This window comes from Poecilia reticulata, chromosome 8 (assembly GCF_904066995.2).
Source record: "Poecilia reticulata chromosome 8, P_reticulata-male-v2, whole genome shotgun sequence".
Taxonomy (NCBI): Eukaryota; Metazoa; Chordata; class Actinopteri; order Cyprinodontiformes; family Poeciliidae; genus Poecilia; species Poecilia reticulata.
Genome location: NC_088837.1, coordinates 4,323,514 through 4,349,614, shown reverse-complemented (window position 1 = coordinate 4,349,614; position 26,101 = coordinate 4,323,514). Strand labels below are relative to the sequence as shown.

Genomic DNA, 26,101 nt, shown 5'->3' with positions numbered 1-26,101 from the left:
AAATTAACACTCCTGCCTTTTTCTCTCTCCCCCTCTCTATTTTGTTTTGGAAAACCTGATTTTATAACTTTTCTAAGGGGCATAGTAATTGCCACAGTCGCCGCTGCATTCAGCTGCAGCTTCTGCCGACTGTAGCTGCATACGTCACTGTTAAGCGCTCTAAGCTGGAAATAACCATTTATCGCAAATAGGGGGGTTCAGGGCAAAAACGGATGTGTGTTTTTTGGTCTGGGAAGGGGCAGAGGGGCTTGAGCACCTGCCCCTTTTGCTCCTTGCCCCCAAGTGCCCTTTTGGTCAATTTTATTTTTTTTGTATTATTATTTCCTAAACCCTCTTCTGACACATAATAACATGTACTAAAATTATTTGGTTGTTTTTTGGGTTTTTTTTGTACAACATAATAAGCCCTCCGGTCACCTTGTTACCTTTGACCTTTTGAACATGACGCATGACGCAGTTGCCTCTCGCACAGTGAGATAAAGCGGCTAACGAGCTCAACATAGCGAACGTTCCAGATTACAGAACAGTTTTGGTGAATAAAGTGGAGTAGACTTGCTGCTTGTTAAATGACGAAAAACGAACGTTCTATCGTTTCCGCTTCAGCAGAGAGGTAATGAAATACAACAGACACTGACAGGCCTCTGCGTCTGCCTTTCTCTGAAGAACTACTGAGTGGGAGGAGACAGCCAGGTGAGGAGAAACTGTTCTTATCCATCGATTCAGGATATTTATCATACAGACATTAGGCTGTTGTTGTTGTGCTATTAGCTAGCTGCTAGCTAACGACTTTGCTAGCAAAGCAAGATAACTAAAAGCTTCTCCCCTGTATCTTTAATGATTTCAGTCATTCTTTAGTATTGCTTATGCAATAAGGCACATCGCCCGTCCAAAACTGATCATCTCCATAATGGATATATGTCAGATCTTCTAATTTCCTTTGCTGCATAATGTACATTGCATTTATTCTAGCGTTAGGTAAATGTATCTTGAAGGAGAATAACACTTAAATAAAAGTCCAACAAGGATATTAATTTAGAATTAAAAATAACTCACCCTGAATTACCATGATAGATATAATGTATGTAATAAAAGTGACATTAATGAAGGGGAAAAAACTCAACCCAGACTTTAAGTAAGCTTAGGGTCTGGTTCGCAGAGTATGAAGTTAATTTTTTTTCACAATTATTCAGTGAAACAAACAAACACACAAAAAAAACCGAACCTCAGTTAAGTAAAATAAAATTGTAATCAAAACTTTTGGAATTTTAATGATTTCTTTTTTTTTTTTTAAAGTTTTGTTTAAAAAAACTTTTTTTTTAAAATTAACTAATTTTTGTCTCATGAACTTAAAAAGTTATTTGCCAAACATAAACATTTATTTGCACACATCAGAAATATTTTGTTGTGATTTTAGACCCTGTTCAAGACGTCATGTGAGAATCACAAGCAAAACTTTGAGTCACAAACAAAAACTTAGAATAGCAAGAAAAGATTTATGACAAGCGCAAATAAGTTTGTTTTGCAAATAATTTTTTCACTTCATCAGACAAAAATGTTTGATTTGAATTTTAAAGAGTTTTTTTTAAGCTAAACTCAGTAGTCTTTTCTCATGGTGACATTCATTAATAATTCAATTTTTGCTTTTGTCTTTTTTCTGCAGTTCCACGTTAAAGTTTGCTGCAGCTCTGCTTTCCTGAATGGACCGTCTTCATCTCCACTGCAAGTGTAGCAAACAGGAAGCTCTTTGTTTTATAGATTACAGTCACTAAAAGGTTGCATTGAGCCCTTGTTTATATTTTAATAGTGTAATTCTGTAAAGACAAAATATGTCTGGTGGTCCAGCTCTGATTTACATATCCTGCTAAATTGCGGGTTTTAATATTGCAATACTTTCCTATAACAAAGTAGAACTGCATATGTAAGATAATAAAATATCTTACATATGCATATGCTCTATATAGAGATTTTCCTTAGCTTTGATTGTATATTTCACAATTTTGTAAATTATCATTGTTTATTAAACTCTGAAAGCTGAGAGGCTTTGTTAGGGTAGATGTGCCCTTTTTTTTTTTTTGAGCACCTGCCCCTTTAGTGGTCTCTGCACGGCCCTGGTTAACATTACATTTTTACTGCTAAAAACAATCTTTGAATCTTTGAATATGATTAATTTCATATTTGACGGGACCCCGATTTTTTTATTTTGTCTATGAACAAAATATAAAAAATTAAATTGTGGAGGGCCCCCTGCTGGTCAGGGCCCCTAGAATCGTCATCACTTTTCACTCTTTTACAGCGCCCCTGAGGAAAACTAAATATATATTTATGCTTTTATGTCTTATGTCGGTTTTGGTCCTCCATGCAGTTCATGTATTGGAGAAATAATTAAATGTTGATGACATTTAAGAATATTTTTAAAATGTTTTTTGTGGAATCCTTTATGCGGCCCAGCCTCACCCAGACTCTGCCTCCAGCGGCCCCCGGGTAAATTGAGTTTGAGACCCCTATTCTAAAGAAGCTGTTGAGCTCATTAAGGAAGCTTATGTAATTTGGACAAGGTGAAGATATGGTTTTATAATCAGTCACAGACTGGATGCCCTGCCACAGTTGTCAGGTGTTTTGTAATGTATTATTATTATTTTATATAACCAGGTAAATGCCGTTGAAATGTAGATCTCATTTTCAAGGGGCAGAAGTCTGCAACAGACAACAATCTGGTTACACAAAACTAAAACTAATTAATACATGTTGCTGGCATCATGAAAGAAACCTTGGATCTTTTGACTGTAGAGATGTTGTGCTGCCTTGATAACCCGGTTTAGATTACATACCAGATCCCAATCTAAGTGCGGCCATGTCACTAGATTTGAAGGCAGTATTACGCTTCCTCAGTCTAGAATATACCTACCTTAGTCATCCAAGGTTTCTGGTTGGCCTGTGTGACTATTGACTTTGTTGCGGTAGCCTTCTCCATACACCACTGGATGTAGTTGGTCTGTGTATTTTCAGTTAGTTCGTTTTTTCGTTTGAAATGAAAAAACAAAAATAGACTCGTTTTTTTGTTTATTAAACCAAAATCGGACATCGGATAACGGTTCGGCTAGTTATCCGATTTCCCATTTAGTGCAAAAAACGAAAATGGAAAACACAGATAACAAGTGCTCAATTTCTTTTTTCATGAGTTAATTTTTTGACAAGTGGTCTGACCCGGAAGTTCTCTCTTCCCGCCTTACACAAAGTGCACCTCACTGCAGCAAACAGAAAGGGGCGGGGACTGATCACTGCAATGTATCTAAACAGTTAAAGCAGTTAAAAACATCTCACAGTTTTTGTAACAAATTCTGTAGCTTTCCTTGTACTTCTAAATCTGCTCCTTGCTGCATCTTTTTGGGTCTACTACTCCCTCTAGTGGTGTGAGGGTGGTAACATAACATAATTACATTAAATGAGAATACCACAAAGTCAAACTGACCTGACTCCCTTCCATTTGCGTGCAAAGCGCAAATGGAACCAAAAATTACTTGGAAAGAATGTCTGTTTGGACAAGATAAGAACAACAGTTTGAGACAAATTGTCCTAAATGGAGCAGATGTTGAGTTCATGAGGTCTCAAATATTTTAAAGGTCGTCCAATACACACTTAGTATAAGGCACACCAGAATCTTTACACAAATCAAGAGTAGCAACGTCATTGGTTGAAACTTTCCAACTCACACCAGTGAAGATGAGAGTCTATAAAAAAAATGATCCCATGATCCAAAGATGATTCAATAAAAATGGTGACCCTGCATTGGAGAATTGAAAGGTGGCTATACTCTTAAAAATATAAGTAATAGAAATAACACACGGAGACGTAGTTTTTGCTGCTATGCCATAGACGAGCCGGAGATTTATTACACTACCATGGATTCCTCATTAGTTTCATCAGTTCAATACTCAAAAATCTTCCCAAGTCTCAACAAAAAATCTCCTCGTATTCTTAACATCAACCTTTTTTATAATGTAATAATGTAGCTGTCACATTCAGTCTTCAGTTTTTTTAGTGGCTACCTGTATTAGCTGTGTGCAAGTTTTCCTGCCGTGTTGCCCGTACTGGACTGTGTTTGAGCTTCTCTTTATTCAATTATAATAAACATCATCGTCGTCATCATCATCACCTGGGTCTCAGTGTTCATCCTCACCACCAACAACCACAAATCATGACAGTTAAGTTTTGGGAGAATGTATGTGCATCTGAACAGCTTGATTGATACTTTATCTTGTCACTTGTGTTGACAAGATAAAGAGAGAGGAATGTAGAGAGGAAATACAGCTTTTTGATTAACCTAAGGGGTGCAATGGAGTCAAATTATAATCTAATGCTATTGGGCTCTTTAGAGGTTCACCAGAGTCGATCATAGAAAATCTGGTGCAAATTGGATGAAGCCTGGTTGATTTAGAGACGATCGTAGACATGGCTGGCATTGCTATTTGCTAATAAGGCACGCCCACATGCTTCAGCTAGCAGCCAACATACACAGAGTTCATCATCATGTCATTTTATATCAATTTGCACAGCATTGAACCCATTTGAGTCAGAGTAAAAGTAAGACTTCCGGCAGACAAAAACAGGTGACTTCCTGTTGGAGGGGGGCGTGGCTAAGGTGATGTCATCATATGACCTTGTGAATGTGATCAAGGCTGGCCAATAATGAGACATGGAAAGTCTGATGAAGTTGTCACTTTTCCTGTAGAAGTTATTGCATTTTAGTATTTCATGGCACAAAGCCAAAGTTTTTGATAACTTTTCACCTTCTATGTCCTAATTGTGTGCTGAGCGAGTTTGAAGTCTGTATCTCAAAAGCTGTAGGAGGAGTTCGATCAGATGCCACGTCTATGAAAAACAGGAAATGGCGGCTTTGATCCAAAATGGCCGACTTCCTGTTGGGTTTGGACCATGGCTCCAAGAGACTTTTTTGTACATCCTGACAAAATACACATGTGTACCAAGTTTCATAATACTAGGTTAAAGCATGGCTTGGGGCTGATGATTTAAACTCTTCTAGGGGGCGCTGTTGAGACATTAGGCCACGCCCACCAAATATTGCACTGGATTACTGTCTGGAGTTGGATAAGGATCCATCTCAGTGAGTTTGGTGCAGCTGGACTCAAAATTGTGGAATTCAGAGCCAAACGTATGGACATGGTGTTACAGGTAAATTTGCCACGCCACCACGCCCACCTACTGCCTCCAAAACAGACAGCGTTGGAAACTATAACACACCAACATGTCTTCTGTTTGTGGACACAGTTTTATGTTGATGAGGTCAAAGGGGTCACATAGTGACCGTTCACAGTAAAACATGACACTTCCTGTACTAAGGGAGCGTGGCTTAGGTGATCTCAAAATTTCACAACTGGGTCTTGTAGGTCATCCAAAGGTGTTCACACACAGAAAGTTTGGTGGCTCTGTGCTTTTCTTTGTAGGAGATATAACAGTTTATTACTTTCTGGTTAGTCAGTGAACTTTGACCCCATGGTATCACCCCTTCAGCATGCACGAAAACTCACCATTTTGATAACTTTGAATCGGGCATGCCTTATGAACCAACTGACCAAGTTTGAAGCCGATCCATCAAAAGCCCTAGGAGGCGTTCGATCAAATGCGAAGGCCAAAATGGGGTGAAATTTGCAAATTCAATCCAAAATGGCCGACTTCCTGTTTGACATGCACTATGAGAACAATTATAAATTCTGAGTGCCTTGGGGAGTTCTACAAGTGTACCAAATTTCAAGTCTCTACAATAAAGTAACTGAATAGGAAAGGATCTTTTGAAATTTTCTAGGGGGCGCTGTTGAGCCATTTTTTTTGCAATTTTTGCGTAGACCTTAAAATACGTAAATTTTTCAGTCTCTATGGGCCCACCTATTTTGGTGAGTTTTTGAATATGTTAAAGCCCCCAAAAAGGCAATTCATTTGACAGAAGAAAAAAAAAAAAAAAAAGTTCAAAAAACAATAGGCCTTCGCAGCGCTTAGCTGCTCGGGCCTAATAAAGCAATCGCTGGAGATAGGCACCAGCACCTCCCGACCCCACTGAGGGACAAGGGTGTACAGAAGATGAATGGATGGGTAGCTTCCTTATTCCTCTGAGATTCCAGCTTGTAATATTAATATTTAAAATATTTATTTTCAGATTGTTCAATTTATTGTATACTAAAATAATGTAAACAATGATTGTTCTGAAGATGCATACTCATGAAGCAGCCAAAACTTTTTCTTGGTCTGCAGCGTTCTTAATTTTACACTCTCTTTACACCAATTAATTTAACACTCACTCACTGTAGACAGATATGCAGGTAACCCATCATTGTGCAGTCGGTGAAACATCTGGCCTCCTCTTGTAACTTTTTTCGAATTCGGAAGTTTACAGATATTTGGTCAGTATCAGATATTATTTTTTAAACCTTATGACTTGGATCAAACTTTTTGGGTTTCATTCCACAAGCTTCTCACAATTATTCCTCACAATATGATGCTGTCCCCCCCATACTTCTCTGCTATCTTTGTAATTATGCTGTAGTTTAGACTGCTGGAGGAAAAAGTGACTACTTCTCCTTATTCTGCTACATTATTTGCTTTCTTTGCTGTTATTTCAGTTTTCATGTAGTTACCTATGTTTTTTTTCTCTTCGTGACTCCTTCCTGACCTACTGCTGCCAACAGCTTAACATTCTCATTTAGATACTGCACTTGGCCTTGTCGTTCAGTATTTAACCTTGTCTCCAAAATTATTGGCTAAGCTTTTGTTGCTGCTAATGAATCCTCAGTGTGAGGATGCTTAGATTTTTAATCAGTTTAAATAACAAACTAATCTTGACAACAGTATTTTATCACTAGAATTAATTGGAATGTATGATTATATTGAATTAACTTTTATCAGGTGCCTTGGAACATTTATAAATTAATGCTATAAAAATAAACTGAAATGAACTAAATTCAAATTTAAGAAATTGAATGTTGTTTCATAATGAAACTCTAAGAAAGAGCTGAAATGCATAAATATCTCAAAGTTAATATTACATTCATCTCTTTTATAAATGATCTTGAGCGTCACATTTGACTTGATGCATAATTGTTCACATGAAAATTCTTTCAATAGGCTTTACTTTTTCTAATGTCATAAAATTTTGGGGATAAATTAAGCAGAAACTAATTGTCCTTTAATGTAATACTCACCAGGCTTGCAAACAGTTTCACAAAGAGGACATATGTTGCAGTAAGTGCACATCTGTGGAAAAAAAGAACAGACAGGATTGACTGAATTTGCAATGGGTACCATCTGTTTTCTCTCTATGTTTGTTTGAAACTTTCTTCCCAGATTCCAAAGATATGCATGGGAAGCAAGATAGACAACAGCTGATGTTTTTTTTTCTTTAAAGCCTGACTTCAAAAGAGGCTTAAAGACTTTTTTATTTAAGCAAGCCTACTCTGCCTCCACAAGATTTTTAAAATGTTGATTTTATCTACGATTTTAGTTGCACTTTGAGTTTTTTTCTAATGAAAAGTGCGGTACAAATTAAATTTATTATTATTATTATTATTATTATTATTATTATTATAACTCATTCCATCTGTCTGTCTCTCTGTCAGTCTCTGTTGTGAAATTATGTGTGCAGATGTTAATGTTTTGTCATGCCCCACAAACCTCAATTTACAACAAATTAAATAGGTGTTTTAAGTCACAGAGCAACACAGAGTATTGCATGTTTGTAAAGAACAAAAATATTTTACAAAAAAACAACAACCAAGGAGTGTGGTGTACATGTTTTCAACTTCTTTTACTCAGATAACAGAGCAACCAATAACCATAAGAAGCCTTCTACACTGCAAAAGCAAAAATTCGTAAGTATTTTTGGTCTAGTTTATAGTGAAAATATACCATATTTTCCGGACTATAGAGCGCACCATACTATAAGCCGCACCTACAAAAAAAACAAAAAAACTGGAAACGTACTTATGTAAGCCGCTGGTATCTCCTTTTTCACAAGGGCACAGCTGAGGACAACAGAGGGCTGCAATAAATCTGCTGAATTTATTAAGGACTCAGCCCTCCGTCTCCAACGTCAAACCATGGTTTCGTTCACGCTGAGCTTACGTACAGCAGCTCTATTTTCGTCCTGTACTGCCAGATCGATACTCCTCAACGTAAAAGCTGCATCATCCGAGTTTGAAGAAATTTCTCCATCGTGCCTGCTGCTAGCATGTGCTTGTTCTAAATAAAAATTTGCACCTTCTTCTTCGTCGTGTGAGAGGAGGGTGTGTGGAAGAGCGGAAGAAGAGCGAGAGAGCGAGTGTTTGTGTATTCTATATCTTTAGTTTTTCCTTACTGTTTTTTCACTGGGTGTTTATGTTACTTGTTTAATTGTGATTTTGTCTTAGTTTTTGTCATGTTTTAAGGGGTTTTTGTTTGGGTTCGGGTGTGGCCGGCGACACCCTGACTGATGCCATGGTTGTTGGTAGTGGGGCTTTCTCCACGTTGACACGGAAGAACGGCGTCAAGGTGGGGGCTGGTTCTCCGTGCAGCGTGTAGGAAGTTTGTTTGGCGGTAGGAGAGGTGGTCGAACATGGGTCCATAAGGTCTGCGGCTCGTATGAATGGAGCTGTAGTATTGTTTGTGGAAAAAGTGGAGCAAGCTCAATGGCTTGTTTTTACAGATGTCGCCGCTAACATTGCCTGCAACTAAGGCAACTCTTTCAAATGTACCTCCGTTCATTAGCGACTAGTTTTTGATAATAGAGTTGTCTCGGCATGGCAAGGTGGTGTCGCCAGTTAAAAAAGTTCCATCAGGCTGCAATCACCGTTGTTGAAACATGTCTCCCCTAGGAGACAACTGTTTATGATACTGAACCGCCGTGATGAGGAACTAAACTTGCGCTTTCATGTTAGGTTGGATGATTTCGATTATGTGCTTTTTGCAACATCTTCCAACATGAAGTGCTTTGGCTGCGGTCAGGAGGGGCACATTGTAAAAATGTGTCCAGACAGAGCCGGGCCGGCCCCGCCGAGTGCAGCGTGCAGGTGGAGGAGGCAGTGGAGGAGCCTATGGTGGCTGCGGGGAGGCCCGCAGTAGCGGCGGAGGAATCCACGGCAGTAGTGGAGGGGCCCGTTGTCGTGGTGGAGGAACCCGTGGTGGTGGCGGAAGAGTCTGCTACAGGGGAACTGGCGGAAGGTATTGTTGAGGGTTCAGTAGTGGACGGTGAGTAAGCTGTGTAAATGAGTGTATGTGTGGGAATGGATGGCACGGTGTTGTGTGGTGATGGGGTGAATGGTGGTGACGGTGAAAGTGAAGAGGTAGAGAGGGACGGTCTGCAGGGAGAGCAGCAGCAGGAGGAGGTGAGGCGCGATGAGGAGTATTTAGGTTGTGGCGATCAGGGAGGGAAAGGAGAGGTGCAGGCGGAGGAACAGAACAGTGCAGTTTGTTTTTGGAGCTGGAGTGGCAGGAGAGACGGATGAAGCAGAGGAGGCGATGGAGCTGGAGGCTTCAGCCCCAATAAAAAGGTGAAGTAAAAGGAGGAATGTAGTGGCTGCTGTACAGGCTCTAGCAAGCAGGCCAGTAATCTGGCTGCAGAAAGGAAAGAGGTGTCGGACAGCAGCAACGCTGAAAGCTGGTTCTCTGACAGCAGCAAGATATCTGTGTCACAAACGAGCATAAGAGAACGGAGATACCCTACAGGATCTTTTAAAACTTTTTTAGAACAAACTGAAGAATTCAGAGGAGTAAAAATCGAAAGTTATTTTCCTAATTTGAGATTATTTTATTTCTCTGCAAGGCATCACATTAGGAACAAAGAGGTATCAAGTTTTACAGATTCAGAAGTTTTTAGACTAAAGCAAATGACCAAAGTTAGAATACAACTTTGATTTAAATGATGCACAGTAGCACTTTAATATTTTTTTATAAGTTTTTGGTATTTTGTTTTTTGCTTCTTACCCAATATGGATTCTTTTTAAATAGCATCACTGAATCTTAACGGGGCAAGGGAGGCTGAAAAACGTGCTTTGATTTATCAAACACTGAACCAAAAGAAAATTGATGTAATTTACCTGCAAGAAACGCACAGTGATCAATTAATGGAGACAGACTGGGGCAGAGAGTGGAGGGGGGAGGTCATTTTAAGCCATGGCACCTCCCAGAGTGCAGGGGTGGGCTTCCTCTTTTCCAGAGCGTTCACCCCAAACTGTACTGAAGTTGAACATGTTATTCAGGGAAGGTGTCTTTTAGTCAAGACAAAGTTTGATCATTTTAGCATAGTTTTTAATCAATATTTATGCTCCAATCACCAATGCAGAGAAAAAGCGTTTTTTTGAGAAAATTGGGGAACGGTTGGGTGATTGTGAGTCTGAGGATTATGTTTTTATAGGTGGGGATTTTAATTGCACTGAAAATGAGTTTTTAGACCGCAATCATGCAGAGCCGCATCCAGCAGCCCAACATGCTCTGCAGCAGCGGGTCTCGTCTCACGGCCTGGTGGATGTATGGAGGAGGATGCATGCAGGCTCCAGGCAGGATACATGGTCCCACATTAAGGAAAATAGCATCTCTTTAGACCGTCTTGATTGTTTTTATTGTTTTAAACACCATTTTAATGTGTTTAAAACATGCCAGATTTTACCGGTGGCTTTTACAGATCACTCGTTGCTTTTAGATAGTGTTTTTATCAGAAACATTTTACCTAGAAGCGCTTACTGGCATTTTAACTCAGCTTTAACTTATGATCAGGGTTTTAAAGAGATTTTATGTTATTTTTGGACTGGTTTTAGACAAAGAAAGTCTGAATTTACTTGTCTTAAACAGTGGTGGGACTATGGAAAAGTTCATATCATTACTGATATAAATTTGTTCTAAAAGTATTACTGAATGCACTTTAAAAATTAGGTAACTTTATGTTATCAAAGGTAAAGTTTAAACATTAATGATTTCTTGGTTAATGTCAAGTTGTCATAACAAAGACATTTTGAATAATGTCAACTTTGTATTAAAAGTGTCACAATTTACCGAATGACGCTTTATGACAACAGTCATAAATATTCATGAAGGCTTATGACAGGAGTTATGACAGTCTTATTCACCCCCCTTCAAATAAAGTGTTACCCAATATTATTTTTTGCAGCTCTCTTAGCAAAACTATCAGCCAACTCATTTCCTATCACACCAATGTGGGCAGGAATCCAAACTAGTTCAACACGAGAACCATAATTTTTAATCCTGAAAATTGAGTGAATTATATCCAATATAATATCTTGCCTTGATTCTGAATTTATCTCTTGAATATTTATTAATGCACTACTTGAATCTGAACAAATCAAAACCTCTCTCTCTCACTTCCTCAATCCATTCTAAAGCCATTTGAATTGCCATTAATTCACCTGTAAACACTGTCAATTTATCTGTTATTCTTTTATTTCTCACAATACTTAAACCTGGAATTACAAATGATACACCTACTTTTTCATTTAACATTTTAGAAGCATCTAAAATGGGGGGGGAGCGCGTTACTCGATTGATTTTTACCCAGAAAGCACAAATGTGCACAAATGTGGAGGCGGGCCCGCGGGCCGTAGCTTGGGGACCACTGATGTGGAGGATGCACTTCATTATGTCCTTTAATATTTTGCCCAGTAAATTATGGCTAGTTGTTCTCTCCTAAGCTCCAGTGGCATCTCACCCATCTCACCCTGTAGACCTGAAACTGGAGTTGTTTTCATCGCTCCACAACAAAGTCTTAATACTGATATTGTATTCTATTTTTTTAATAAACTATTTGAAGCTGAATTGCATAAAATACATTCATAATCAAAAATTGATCTAAATAGTCCAATATAAATTGTTTTTAAAGCTTTCCTATCCGCTCCCCACTCTTTACCCTCTCAAACATCTCATTACATTTATTTATTTTTTTACTTTTTTCAACTATTATATCTACATGAATCTTCCATGTAATTTTTTTTAACAAACCAAATACACAAATATTTAATCTGATCTGACCTTTCTATAACATCCACATATAATTTAAGAATCAAATTAATATTTAATTTTCTATTTGTGAAAACAATAAATTTAGACTTGCATGTTGAGAATCTAAATCAACATGCAATTCTAAAGCCTAAGCTTCTACCCCTATTTAATGCCTCTTTCAGTTTCCAATTTATAAATTCTATATTTTTCCCTTCCTTCAAATAATACCATCATCTGCAAATAATGAAACATTAGCATTTCTTCTTTGATTTCCAATTTTGACTTCCAATGATTCACTTCCTGCTAAAGAGCCCCCTGGTGGTTGAAGAAAAATCCACAGAAAAGCCGCACTGGACTATAAACCGCATGATTCAAAGTGTGGGAAAAAGGTACGGGCTTATAGTCCGGAAAATACATTATTAGTAAACTTGAAATGAGACAAAACTAACTCAAAAGAAGCCTTTCAGCAAGATATAAAACCTATTCGAATAAATAATGAAAATTGACAAAAAATATTTGTTCCTTTGGTAGATTTTTCCACTTGTAATTCTTGTAAGATAGTGCACTTGAAATAAGACAAAGCTAAGATATTTTCCCTACAATCTAGACCGAAATTAATTGGTACGATTTTATGTTTTCGCAGGTGTAACTGGACACTTGTAAGATATTTTTTGCTTCAAACCACTGAGAATCCTATATTCACTTTGTTTACCCTAGTTGTGCACCATTTTCTGTTTAACTATAATCCTTTTTAACTGCTTTGAGCTATGTGGTTGTAAAATGACTAAATGTTAAAATGTTCAATGGATATGGTAAACTTGCATAAGCCACTATAAAAGTGACTTAAGTAGAAGGAGTCAACACAAAAGTGCTATGGAAATGATTAATTCATGATTTTATTGTGTGTCTGCTTGATTTAGCTGGTTTTAAGGAGTGAATATGAATATGGAATGTAACTATTAAGAAGTTCTGTGATTTAAGTGTAAACATGACATTGGCGTCAATAGTGTCTGGCTTTTGAAAAACCGGAGGTCATAGCCAAAGGTCAAATATCATATGCCTGTCTGCTCACCTTGCAGTCATCACAGTGTTCAGACTTTTCTCCTTCTTCACAGGGACATTTATCACAGCTGTCACAGTGCTGGAAGAAAGATCAGCAGTTAGGAAGCAGCTGCAGGGTATGCAAATACCTGTACATTGGGATGTTTATTTATTTTTTATTATATATTGTCCCACACTGACGTGATTTCTGTCATTTAGACATACCTGACAGAATTCACAATATGAGCACAGAGAGCCTTTGTGATAAGCATGCTCATCATCATCATCATCATCTGAAAAGATAAAAGAAAACATCTGGCTTGGAAAATTTGAGAATTATATTATTTTGATTCAGGATCTAGGCACTCATCAAAGCTCATGCACCTTAAGCAAGAAATAGAGTTAAGAGTGCACATTCTGATTTATTTGAGCTAGTCTTCTTACCTTTTAAAAAATAGTGGCACTAATTGGAATGTGAATAGCCCACATATTTCAAAAAAGGTACAGGCCTGAAACATCCCAAAAGCTTCCATTATTCCTATTTATCCATCCCCAAACAAACTTGCATATGTGTTTTTGGTTTGTTGGAATACCAAACCATGCTCAAATTTCACCCATCTAGGTGTTGATTTGGAATGAAGGTGACAAATTCAGAGTCCTTGTTGTTGTTTATTTCATACACTTTATGAAATGCACCCTTGCTGTTAAAACAGGACATTATCAAATTTTCTGTTATGGACCTTGTCACTGGTGAAAGGTAAAAATTCTGTCTCATTTGACTATATAACTTATATTCAGAGGACATTTGGATTGCATACATGAGTAGCCAGAGATTTCTTAAAGATGCTTATTTTCCTTTTTTTCTCAGCATGATCTCAGTCCATGTTAATATGAAATTTCCCTTAACTTTTGACAGTGACATAGGTGTTTCAGAAATTTTCAGTTTGTGACAAACTTGCTCCTTGATGGTCCATGAGTTAGTTTTGAACATTCTAACTAATTTCCTTTCATTTGAGGTTGACAGATTGAGTAAGATGGATAAAACTTGGACACGACTTTCAGTTGTAATATAATTGTGAACACAAAAACTGTAATTTCTGTAATGAAATGAAACATGGATATTAATCATTGTCCATCATCTGTCTATCCACTACATTTAGAACTGCTGTAACCTGCAAAACTATGCATTTACTGCTCACGTCTTACAGATTATTTTCAAAACAATACTCACTGACTCAGATGTCCCGTGTCCATGAGCCTGGTCCTCACACAGGCAAAATAGATTTTTGTGCAGATCTGGGATGAATCATGCTCTCCATGCAACTATGCAGCCCAAATTCAAAGCCCCTTTGGTAACGGATTTGCGCTGAAGCAGTTTGTGATCATTTGATTTATTGAATGAATGAAACAAGGGTTAAAGAAATGTGGACAGACATATTTTCTACATGATATTTAACATATCACATCTTTACCAAAGAAGAGACAACCCTGACATCTCTTTACAATTTGAAAAAAAAAAAAAAAAAACATTACTGTTGTTTCTCTCTTTTCCCAAAAACTCATTTCCTGAAAAAGCATCAGCAAAAATACTGCGGTAACATTTTACAACAAATAAATTCAGATTCTGAACTCACTTGTCCTTAATGTTTAGGATGAAGATAAATCAGTGTAAAATATGCTCCTAATAGCAAGGGGTTAAAAGCATTACTCTGAAAAAAGACTGAATTTAATGCTTTGAAAGTCTTGATTCTGAAAAACAGCATTTTAGAAAATGAAATTAGGTATGCCATAACAGTGAACACAGACATATTGAGCAAAGTTCTTGTTTCCTGTAATTAGCAGTTTGACATGTACACACAGCAGAGTTGAAAATGAAATAAATGGTCAGCAGCATAAATGCTCCACAGAGAAAGAAAGAGACTACAAGATATGGGGAAAGAGAGAAACTTTAAGATCTGACAGTAATTAAACTTGTAAATAAATAAATTTAGGTATTGGCCCTCCTGCACCTCCCCTCGCGCTTTATTCTCCTGTCTGTCTGTCTGTCTATCACCCCCATCTCACTCCCTATATCACTGTCTCTCTTTCTTTCTCTGCAGATTCACATAAAGACACAGATACATGTCAGTCTGATCCAAAACAAAAGAGAAAGGATGAACCATGTTTTCAAATGAAACACAAATCAAAAGATCTCAGACTAGTGACCCCCAATGACTGAATTCCAAGACGGGCTTGGCTTGTGGAATTGGTTTTTGGTTCTTTCTCTCTCTCTCTGTCTCTCTCTCTCAAATCATTGCTTCTGCAGTCCCCAAGTTCAAATCTAGCGTACTGTACGAAGGACCTCGGACAGTTGGACTTCAGATGGGCCAGTTCAATTTCCCCAGACTGTTCATAACTCTAGTTAAGCAGGGAAAGAGAACAGAGTGTCAGAGACAGCAAGGAAAATGGACAGCTGAAAGGGGTGGAGGAGGGACTGATTACCAATGAGCTCTGAGATAATACAAATCCACAGAGATGATGAGGTTGTAAGAATGTTATGGAAAAGGGAGGGGCTAATTCTGGTCTTAGCCACTCCCCTTTGATTTTAGTCCTGTAACATACTGTTTTAGTGAACAGTTGAATGTAATCTTATCACTGACTGTAATATCAGCCACTGCTGACAAACTTTCAATATGTTGATGAAAGTGAGTAAAATGTCTACGTATCAGGATGTGCAAATTGAAAAACTAGTCAATTCCTGACAGGAAAAATTCTAGACTACAATTTAGAAGTCAGCAGTGTCTGATGCACCAGTTGCACTCATCCTGCAATGTGCTGCAGGTCAAAGTAAAAACACATATAAGCAAAAACACAAAGGCATGTGACAACACAAACAGCAGCATCTACACAGACTTACCTTCATGACTATCATCATCGTCATCATCATCATCATCGTCATCATCATCGTCATCATCGTCGTCATCATCGTCATCATCGTCATCATCATCATCATCATCGTCATCGTCATCGTCGTCATCATCATCGTCGTCATCATCATCATCGTCATCATCATCATCGTCGTCATCATCATCGTCATCATCATCATCATCATCATCATCATCGTCGTCATCATCGTCATCATCGTCATCATCGTCGTCGTCATCGTCGTTGTCATCGTCATCATCATCGTCGTCATCGTCGTCGTCATCGTTGTCGTCATCATCGTCGTCATCATCATCGTCGTCATCGTCGTCATCATCATCGTCGTCGTCATCATCATCATCATCATCGTCATCATCGTCGTCGTCATCATCAGCCATTAGACCCTCCTCAGAGTGGAATGGCAGATCTTGGGCCTTTGCAGTGGGTGCCAATGGGGTGTGGAAGGAGCAGAGTAGTGCAAGCAGCATTGCAAGGATCAAACTTCTTAATGAAGCCATGTTTGCAGCCAAGATTTAGTCAACTAAAATGGAAATAACCTGGAATCACTGCAGGAGTCCAGTACCTGCCTACCCAAAACACACACGGCCTGAAGGATTCAACCCCAGTCAGAGTTACACAGTCGTTAATGGATCCAAGTACTGAGCATCCAGAAATTTAAGGTCCTGTCCAGAGGTTGTAGATCCAGTTTAGATCTAGATACTTGCTCCAATGTCCTGAAAATAATATTCCAGTGAAAGCAGATTAGTCTTGAACCTGGGGTCACTTAAAGACCCACTTTCTTTTAGTCCAGTGTAGTATGTAAACTGAATTAAGACTGCTGTAATACTCTGAGCAGAGAGCCGTCAGTAACTGGTCTCTGATGGAAGCACAGACAAGACTAATCTGAGAGCGACAGAAAAAGAAGTAAGCTGAGAAGAAGGGGGGCAGTCACACTGACTGACAGGGGCAAATGCTTGTGGGTAGGCCTGTGCTATCCACAAGTAAAGATACCAGGGGAAGAGGGAGTGGTTGATGGTGGGTATGAGGAATAAGTAGACCACGCTTAGTTTTTTATTATTGTCAAATGTTAAGGTTTACTGAAGAGAGTTGCATTGCAAAAGAACAATGACTTTAGGTGACAATGACTTGCTTTAAGAGGGAGCAACTACCCATTTAGACACTGAGCTGTGTGTAGTTTCTAGTTTTAGTGTCATTGGTATTCTTGTTGTTAGGTATCTCTGTAAGTTCTTGTTAAAGTTTTGCAGCAGTTTGTTTAGATTCATGTTCTTAGAAAATTAACACCAGCTGTACCTGTTTGCCTGCATTAGTCCTTTCAGTTGATCAATTCTTGGAATTCTAGGGTGTTCCTCTAAAGATATACAAGATTTTAAGAGACTGGATGCCAATAACAGCGGAATCCAACACATTTAATTTCTTTTATTATATAAGGAAATATAATAAAATAATTTTTGTGTTCACTGGCCTTATAGTAATTTTCTTATTTAATAAAAGTTACCCGCCTGCAGAAGTAATCTGCTAATAAATATTGTTTGTATTCTACATTTAATACTTAATACAACTTAATTCCTAGAGCCATGGACTGGAGACATTTTATGATCTAATGGGAAGACAGCAGTTTCCACATCCATGGTCCTAAGGGGATAAATCCATGTGGTTTTAATGAGGCCTTCCGTTACCCTGGCTAAATCATGGTTTGATATGCAATGTTATCATGGATTGTAATGAACATTTCGGTCAAAATCTTGGCACTGCCACAAACACTGGTAGACTATGAGAAATAAAAAAAAAGTTTTGACGTAGAATGGGGCATGGTGACATTAACTAAACCTGTTTGAATTAATTATGTCTCACAAATCCAGTATTTCAGAATCTGCTGACAAAGCCATTACGAAGCTTCTTTGCCAATCAAGACACTGATTCTCAACTCATCTTCTTTTTTCCCTCCACCCTCTACATGCTATCCCCAAAATAGAGTGATTTGTAAAGGGAGGAGTTGAAAACTGCTCTATTTAAAACTCTACACGGTCAGCGTCAGTGTAATGTGAGCAGCCTGGCTCTGTCTGACAGACCAACACAATTTTACCCACCTTCTTTCAATTCTCACTTCCACATGCAGGAAAAAGAGGCTGGTGACAAGAACATCTGAGACAACTCCTTATCCTTTTTAACAAAAATGAAGAAATACCGCTTTCCTCTGTGTTTGCATCATGAAGAAAACTAATTATTTTCAGTATTTGAGTGAAACAAAGCTAAAATTCTACCAGATGATTTTTTTGTTTTTTAATAAATGTGTTTGCAACATTTTATCAAAAAGGATTACGTTTGGGTGAGTTTGTGATCTATGATGAAGAGGTCAAGCTGGTATTTAGATAAAACAAACCTTAAGGTTCTATGACAGCAGATCTAAGTGAAAATATCAATATCAGCTGTCAATCCAGTGCTGACCAGTTTGTATCAGAGACAGAGAAGTAAGCCCATACACTCAAATATTTGAGTTTATGTCAAATGTAATTTTTTGTTAAAATTACATTTGATATAATCTCTATTATCAGTTAAAATTTCAGGTTTAAATAGTATTTGATCAGTATTTAGATTATTAAAGCAGAAGAAATTACGTTTTAATTTAAATTCTTGTTATATTGGAATTTCTAATAGTGAAATGTTAGTGGCAGCAGTAACAGCTGAGTTCGACCTCGCTGAGGGCAGAACGAGAGAGGAGATCAGGTCAAGATGAAGACTGCAAAGTGGCTGAAAGTGGAGAAGAGCTGATAGATGCCAACGGCATTTCTTCTTTCTTAGCTTGAACCAGAAGCATGTACACTCTGACCCCCAAGGCCCATTTAGTTAACTGCATATTCTAACATTTGCTAATGAAAAGCTTTCAGTTATCATCACATTAGAACATTAACTGAAATATATCAGGGTGTTTGACTGATTCTGAGGTAAAATGTTATAAAAAGTGAAAAATGCAGAGGTTTACAGCACAAAATGTTAATATCTGGTTTGAACAAAAAAAAAGTGTTGGAAAGGCTGGGCTGCGGTGAAAACATGACAGTGACTGCCCTGCATCGGCACATTCATTAATCAAATCTGAAATTCCCCAGCAGGATTTGTGTTCCTCTCCAAATTGAATCCATTGCCAAACTCATCCCAAACTCTTCCCATGTAAGGACTGTCTAAAGAGGGAAATCACTTTCCAAGATACAGTTACCCAAGGGGTGTGGTGTTTGTCTGTGTGTGTGTGCGTGTGTGTGTGTGTGTGTGTGCGTGTGTGCGTGTGTGGGCATGTGGTGGAAGTGATGCAGGGGTAAGCAATAATCTAAATGCTTTATGATAACGCTGTTCCAAAGATTCATCTTATACTTTTATTTAGGTTTATTAAATTCAGTGTTAGTGGACTGTGCTATCAGGATATTCTGGGAAAACATGTATTGTTGGGGCAATGGTGATAGGAGTTAGTCCCACAATCACTGAGTTGCTAGCTCAATCCATGCTCCAGCCACTTCTGTTGTTGTGTCCTTTAGCAAGACACTTTGCCTGCTGTTGGTGGCCAGGGGGTCTTGTGGTGCCGGTGAAAGGCAGCCTTGAATCTGTCAGTGTGCCCCATTGTGGGTACACCACAAATGAACTGAACTGAAAAAGACAGAATCTAAAACAAAAATCTAGAAAATCTCATTGAATGATTTGCATTCTATTGCATAAAATAAGTATTTATTGCAATGGAAAAATATAACTTAATATTAGGTAAAACCTAATATTGCTTATGTGGCCAGTAGGGGGGAAGATTCTATAAAAAAAGTTATGTATAAAATGCAGTGAAGTGACATGAGGTGAGGTTCATAGCTAGTGAGGCACTAACTTAATCAAAATCAGATTTACCAATATAGACCCCCTGCATGTTATTGATTACATAGGAAAATTTTGTTCCATCCATAGCCGCACTGCCGTGCGTGGCAGAACAATCCATTAACTCAATGAGACTTGGAAATGTAGGTATTATTAATTTACCTCCACAGAAAAGGGAAAACCAGGTGAAGTACAGCTCAAAAACACTTCTTTCCCGCTTTGTGTATCGGCCGAGCTACACACAGACTCGTTGCCATAACAACTGACACCAACGCCACTTTATGTTTATGTGACGATCTGTGTTTTCTGTGTAGTTATTTTTGAGGGTTTTCTGTGTTTTAGTGCTGTTTCCCCTGTGAGTCTCTGTGTCTTCCCTGTTGATTGCTCCCAGCTGTGTCCAGTTCGCTGTTTACCTCCCTTGTGTATTTAACCCCACCTGTTGTCTCTGACCTTCGTCGGGTCCTCATCGTGTGTCACCGTCTCATCAGTCTGCTCTCTGGTTTTTGGATTAATCATTAAATCATCATTTACATCCTGTCTACCTGGGCCTGCCAGCGTCTTCCTCACCAACAATACAACATCATGACAGTTTAAGGATTCAACACCAAAAAACACTAAAATATTCCCCACACAACAGAACATTCAGTCTTTTGCTGCAGTATTGTGTTTTTAGGTTTAATGTGTTGTGGTGGTAATAAAGACGTGGTGATCCTGGGTGCCCGGGTGGTTTTCCTGCTGCTTCTCGCTCCTTCCATCAGGGGCCGCCTGGTGGATGATCGCTGGAGGGCGTGACCAGGGACGCCGGGATCCTCACACCTGTCGGAGATTGTTTCATCTCCGAAGAGGCTTAAGAGTGGAGTCAGCAACACATCGATGCCAGATTGTTAACCAGTAATGGTAATGCAGGCCACCACTAGAGCATTTAGTGATTCCTCTGAGAACCTTCCAGTGACACCTGTTGTGTTTACTCGTTTCCAGACAACCTCCTCGTGATGTCCTGGATCAACCCCCGAGGCTTAGAGCTCCTGGCTGTACCTGACCCTCTTACCCCTCGCTGGTTGCCCACCTCGATCTGCCCCGGTAAGCTGAGGTCCGCAGCTGTCCGCCCTGCGACGCCGTCCCCTGGTTCCCACCTACACCGGCTGGTTCCGCAGCAGATCCCCATACCCGAAACGAACCCAGGAAGTCCCAGTATCCACCCCCACTTACATGCCGCCTGACATAGTAATACCGGTCCCGCTCGTTCAGAACCCAAACATCCCACAGACCTTTACTCATCATTCATCCTTTCTTCCAGCCGGTTCCTGTGCTGAGTTCCAAGAACCCTGCTGAAGCTGTATTGTCTTGTTGTTTTCCTATGTCTGTTACTACCCAATAGTAAGTCCCGCCTACTCCTCACAACTCTTTGGACTCACTACTGCCCAGTTCTCTGTCTAACAGGTCCGGAAAATCCCCAGAACTCGGGTCTTACCCTAGAGATAGTTTGTGGAGAATTATCTGTTTAAACTGGGGTCGGAAAGGACTCGTCTAGCCCTGACTACCTTCGATCCAGAAGTTATGACCCTTTACAGTTGAGGAACAATCAGCTGAGTAGCCCTCACAGCTGCATAACCCCTACAACCACTCCTGTTAACGGTAGCTCCTCTCCTAAAATAACGGCACTTGTTAACGGCTAGAATAAGTTCAGTGACCTAGATTTAAGTCCCAGGGTCATTATTTTAACACTCACCAGAGGAAAACACAAAGCCACCCTATCTCTAGAATCATGTATGTTAACTTTACCATATTTAGGAGAACCAACAATAATTAAGACTGACACAATTAAACTCACTGTTCACAATTCTCATTGGAATTTTAGAATATAATTTTATTAAGCAAGCTTTAGCAGGGGCATGTGACAACAGGTCAAATTCCCAAAGGTTATAAAAGAGGTAAAAATATAATAAAATCAAATTAAAATCAATCACATCCTATCCTTATTCTTATCCCTAACCTGTGTCACTAAGTTCACTGAGCGAGGCTTTGGGGGAAGCTGGTCAACTCATACCCGATGGTTCTTGGTCTCGGCAGCTGTAATCTTTAGATGTCCTTGGTCAGAGTCTCTGTCCAGCCGGAGCAAAGTCCTCTTTTCTGAAGAGAAGTGGAGCAAAACTGTGCGTTGTCCTTCTAACGTGCAGAATCTTTGTCATTAAATGACCTCCGTCTCTTCTCCAAGTCGGCTGCAACAGAGTTGAGAGCGTTGGGTAGAGGCAGAGGAGTTGGTTGGATCTGGAACCAGGGTCGGTGGCTGGTGGAACTAGTCCCTTCTTGGCGGTGTGAAGTCTTTGAGCTTCCCTTGGTCCCGGGGTGTGGTCCTCTGCTGGTCTTTAGCCTGCTTCCTCTTGTTGGCTCCTCTTCTGTACCGCGGACGAAGAACCCCGTTTCTCTCCTGAGCTCCACATTTTAAGCCCTCTCAACTTAGGGCAGTCTTCGGGGCAGGGCTGCGTCACTTTAGAACCTTCCCACTACGTCTCACTGTCTGTGGAAAGTCCCAACCTTCCCCAACTCCCTTGTGACTCATTCTTTCCTCATTACCCCATCGCCTGTACTTCCCTTGTTTACCGTTGACCATCTGTTTCTGATTCTGCCGCGCCCATTGCTTAGAAATGACTCATTTTCCACTGTTTCTCCTTCCAAGTCATTTTTGTCTTACGATACATAATCAATGTTTTACTTTGTCGACATTTTACTTCAGTATGTTTCTTCCTCATTATCTTTAGTCTTTAATAATCAGTGATTATTATACAGCAATCAAGTTATTCAAACTTCAATTTCCATTATGTATTATAACATTCAGCTGATTAAAAGTACAGAACATATATTTGATTATACATTACAGACATTCCTTCATTGGCATGTGTATTATTATTTTAAACCTGTTACAAACCATAATCATCATTAAATCATTATACAAGGTTTACTGTTATTTCTCAGGCCTTTATTCCGTTTTCTGCGTGTACCTGGACAGATCTCACATGCTCACACCAGATTTCATGACACCTATTAAACATCTTTTACTGATACTTGGTTCTCTTGTTTCTGCATGTGGGTCAAGAAGTTACCTTCCAGCATGACAAAAGAGTCCCGTTGAGTTTGCTGATATCTTGGTTTAATAATAACTGTTAGTCGATAGCATACAGAGCAGTAATGCATGGAGACAAACCCCAGTGCCAGCATAGACATAATCTAAGAGTAGACCCCACATTGGCTGCTCCGTTGCAGGAAATACGACGGCCATCTTGGAGCGGTCCTCCCTCCTACTTTGCTCAACCAAAACAGCAGAAGATGCCTCAGCACTGAGGGATATTGTTGTTCGGATCTTTGGAGTATTGATGTGAGGGCTCAACTAGAGTTGCCACCCGTCCCGTAAAATACAGAATCGTCTCGTATTTGGCTGTTAAATATTACGTCCCGTATTGAACCGATACGTAATGTAATTTGTTCCATATCTATAAATGTCAGACATGCCTATCACACACATAAACACTAAGTCTAACAATATATACATTGTGGGGGCTTGTCCGGGATTTGAACCCGGGACCTCTCGCAATGTTCCCAATGTTACGTCCACCAGGCTCGTTTGATGGGGTAACATTAAAGGAGACCACACAAGGAGAGCTGCAGATCATGATCTGATGATGCCAACAGGACCACATCATCCGCAAAAAGCAGAGATGCGATCCTAAGGCCACCAAAACGGATCCCCTCAACACCTCGGCTGCGCCTAGAAACTCTGTCCATAAAAGTAATGAACAGAATCGGTGACAAAGGGCAGCCTTGGTGGAGTCCAACTCTCACCAGAAACGAGCCCGACTTACTGCCGGCAATGCGGACCAGACTCTGACACCGGTCATACAGGGACCTGACAGCCCGTATCAAAGGGCCCGGTACCCCATACTCCCGGAGTACCCCCCACAGGGCCTCCCGAGGGACACGTTCGAACGCCTTCTCCAAGTCCACAAAACACATGTAGACCAGTTGGGCGAACTCCTATGCACCCTCCAGGACCCTGCTGAGGGTGTAGAGCTGGTCCAGTGTTCCACGACCAGGATGAAAACCACACTGCTCTTCCTGAATCCGAGGTTCGACTATCCGACGGACCCTCCTCTCCAGGAACCCTGAATAGACCTTACCAGGGAGGCTTAAGAGTGTGACCCCTCTGTAATTGGAGCACACCCTCCGGTCCCCCTTTTTGAACAGGGGACCACCACCCCAGTCTGCCAATCAAGGGGAACTGCCCTCGATGTCCATGCAATATTGCAGAGTCGCGTGAGCCAACACAATCCTACAACATCTAGAGCCTTAAGGAACTCCGGGCGGATCTCATCCACCCCCGGGGCCCTGCCACCGAGGAGCTTTTTGACCCCCTCCGCGACCTTGTCCCCAGAGATTGGAGAGCCCAATCCAGAGTCCCCAGGCTCAGCTTCCTCAACAGAAGGCATGTTGGTGGGATTGAGGAGGTCCTCGAAGTATTCTGCCCACCGGCCCACAACGTCCCGAGTTGAGGTCAGCAGCACACCATCCCCACTATAAACAGTGTTGGTGCTGCACTGCTACCCCCTCCTGAGACGCTGGATGATGGACCAGAACCGCCTCGAAGCCGTACGGACGTCTTTCTCCATGGTCTCTCCAAACTTCTCCCACGCCCGAGTTTTTGCCTCAGTGACCACCCGAGCCGCATGCCGCTTCGTCTGCTGGTACCCATAGGCTGCTTCTGGAGTCCCACAGGCCAAAAAGGCCCGATAGGACTCCTTCTTCAGCTTGACAGCATCCCTCACCGAAGATTTCCACCAACGGGTTAGAGCACATGTGTCAAACTCAAGGCCTGCGGGCCACATGTGGCCCGCCATGTCATTTTATGTGGCCCCCCCAGCGTTTTATAGGTCCATGATTGACTTAAAATAGGTTTTCAGCACGAATTGACTACAAACTACATCTACCATAATGCATTCCGATTGTTACCAGCCAACATTATGGCTTCCCGCCACTAGAGAGCAGCAGAGTCACCTCAAGCTGCTTATTGATTTTCCCAGCGAATAAAACTGAGACATCACAAGCTAACGTCAAAATGTCCAAGAAAAGAAACATCGATTTACAAGACTGTGAATGAAGATGTGTGTGAGTTGGTGTCAGGACGGCAGGTGGCGCTAGACTTTTTTTGTTATCCGTTATCTTGACCGACAACATAAAAAAAATCGTTCATGTACTATTTTTATCCGTGAAATTACAATCATATTAACATCGGCTATTTAGCCGCATTTTATGCGGTTTAGTTGATATTCACCGTGAATCCAGATCCCATCACAAATTAACCAGGTAAATGTATCTACATTTTTCTCCGTAGTGACAAAAACCTCTGACTGAGGCCTCAGTAACTTTTAATAAAATAAATTAAGCGACTTCACTTAAATTAGCATCACTTCACCCGCTGGGGTCTGAACGCACTTCTTCCTCTGCAGAAAAATCTGCGCTAATTCATCAGTCAGTTGGATCTGTCTGATCCAAACAGATCAACTGAACTCTGAGTGTTTTGCCCTGTGCGCGGTCCGGTTTGCGCTTTTACCAGGATTTTTTGTTGTTGTTTTGCATGTTTTCGCTTCTCCGAAACGGACAGATGTTCCGTCTGCAGCTCCTCCAGAGCGCCGCTCTCCTGGGTAATGTGCACCAAGAAGGCTCCATTTGTTAAATCTTCTGGATGAGTAACTTCCAGCGGTTTTTAATTCTTCGCAGCCGCGTCCGCAGTGGTTGAGCAGCGGACTGCGCATGTTACAGTCTAATTAACTTCTGCGTCATCATTTATTTCCTCAAGATAAACTCCCGGCTCCTCAAACGGATTAACACAACGTTGCATTCTCTTTAGTTTTATCTAGTCTGTAATGGAGACTTGAATTTAACACGCCATTTCAACCAAAGGTTTTGAATGCGCTTCCTAACCAGACGCTCCAAAGCGCTATTTAACAATATGAGGTGTTTAATTTATTTTTAACATTGTATTTTCATACATTTATGCTAGGGCTGCCAAAGTCTAGTTTTCCAGAGCTACCATCTGCAACTTTAGATGCGTTCTTTCTCCATCACACCTTGTTCATTGACTCATTATAAGCCTCTACAGAACTGAGTTGCTGCTGATGAGGGAAGTCAACCTTTTGTCTGGGGGGTTTTAGCAGGGATGCATGTAAAAGTTGCAGTCTGGAGGACTGGACCTGGGCACTCCTGATTTGTACCGTCAATGTGGCCCGTTGAGTGAGGCCAATATGCTGAA

General features: G+C 40.2%; 1 protein-coding gene and 1 long non-coding RNA gene across 2 annotated transcripts in view; one reads left to right on the top strand and one right to left on the bottom strand.

Moving 5' to 3' along the window:
- Positions 1-16,892, bottom strand: part of LOC103468136 (uncharacterized) — a 43,802-nt gene extending 26,910 nt beyond the window's left edge. The window contains exons 1-4 of the mRNA XM_008414999.3: positions 15,929-16,892; positions 13,258-13,325; positions 13,064-13,132; positions 7,212-7,263 (exon numbers count right to left, since the gene is read on the bottom strand). Coding sequence (XP_008413221.2) covers positions 7,212-7,263; positions 13,064-13,132; positions 13,258-13,325; positions 15,929-16,451 — 712 coding nt within the window. The 5' untranslated portion in view covers positions 16,452-16,892. The remainder of the gene's footprint in view (positions 1-7,211; positions 7,264-13,063; positions 13,133-13,257; positions 13,326-15,928) is intronic.
- Positions 16,893-19,190: 2,298 nt separating this feature from the next.
- On the top strand, positions 19,191-22,862 carry LOC103468135 (uncharacterized). The gene is made up of 3 exons (XR_534162.2): positions 19,191-19,261; positions 20,559-20,697; positions 20,779-22,862. It is a non-coding gene; the product is annotated as an uncharacterized LOC103468135 (long non-coding RNA).
- Positions 22,863-26,101: the final 3,239 nt, after the last annotated feature.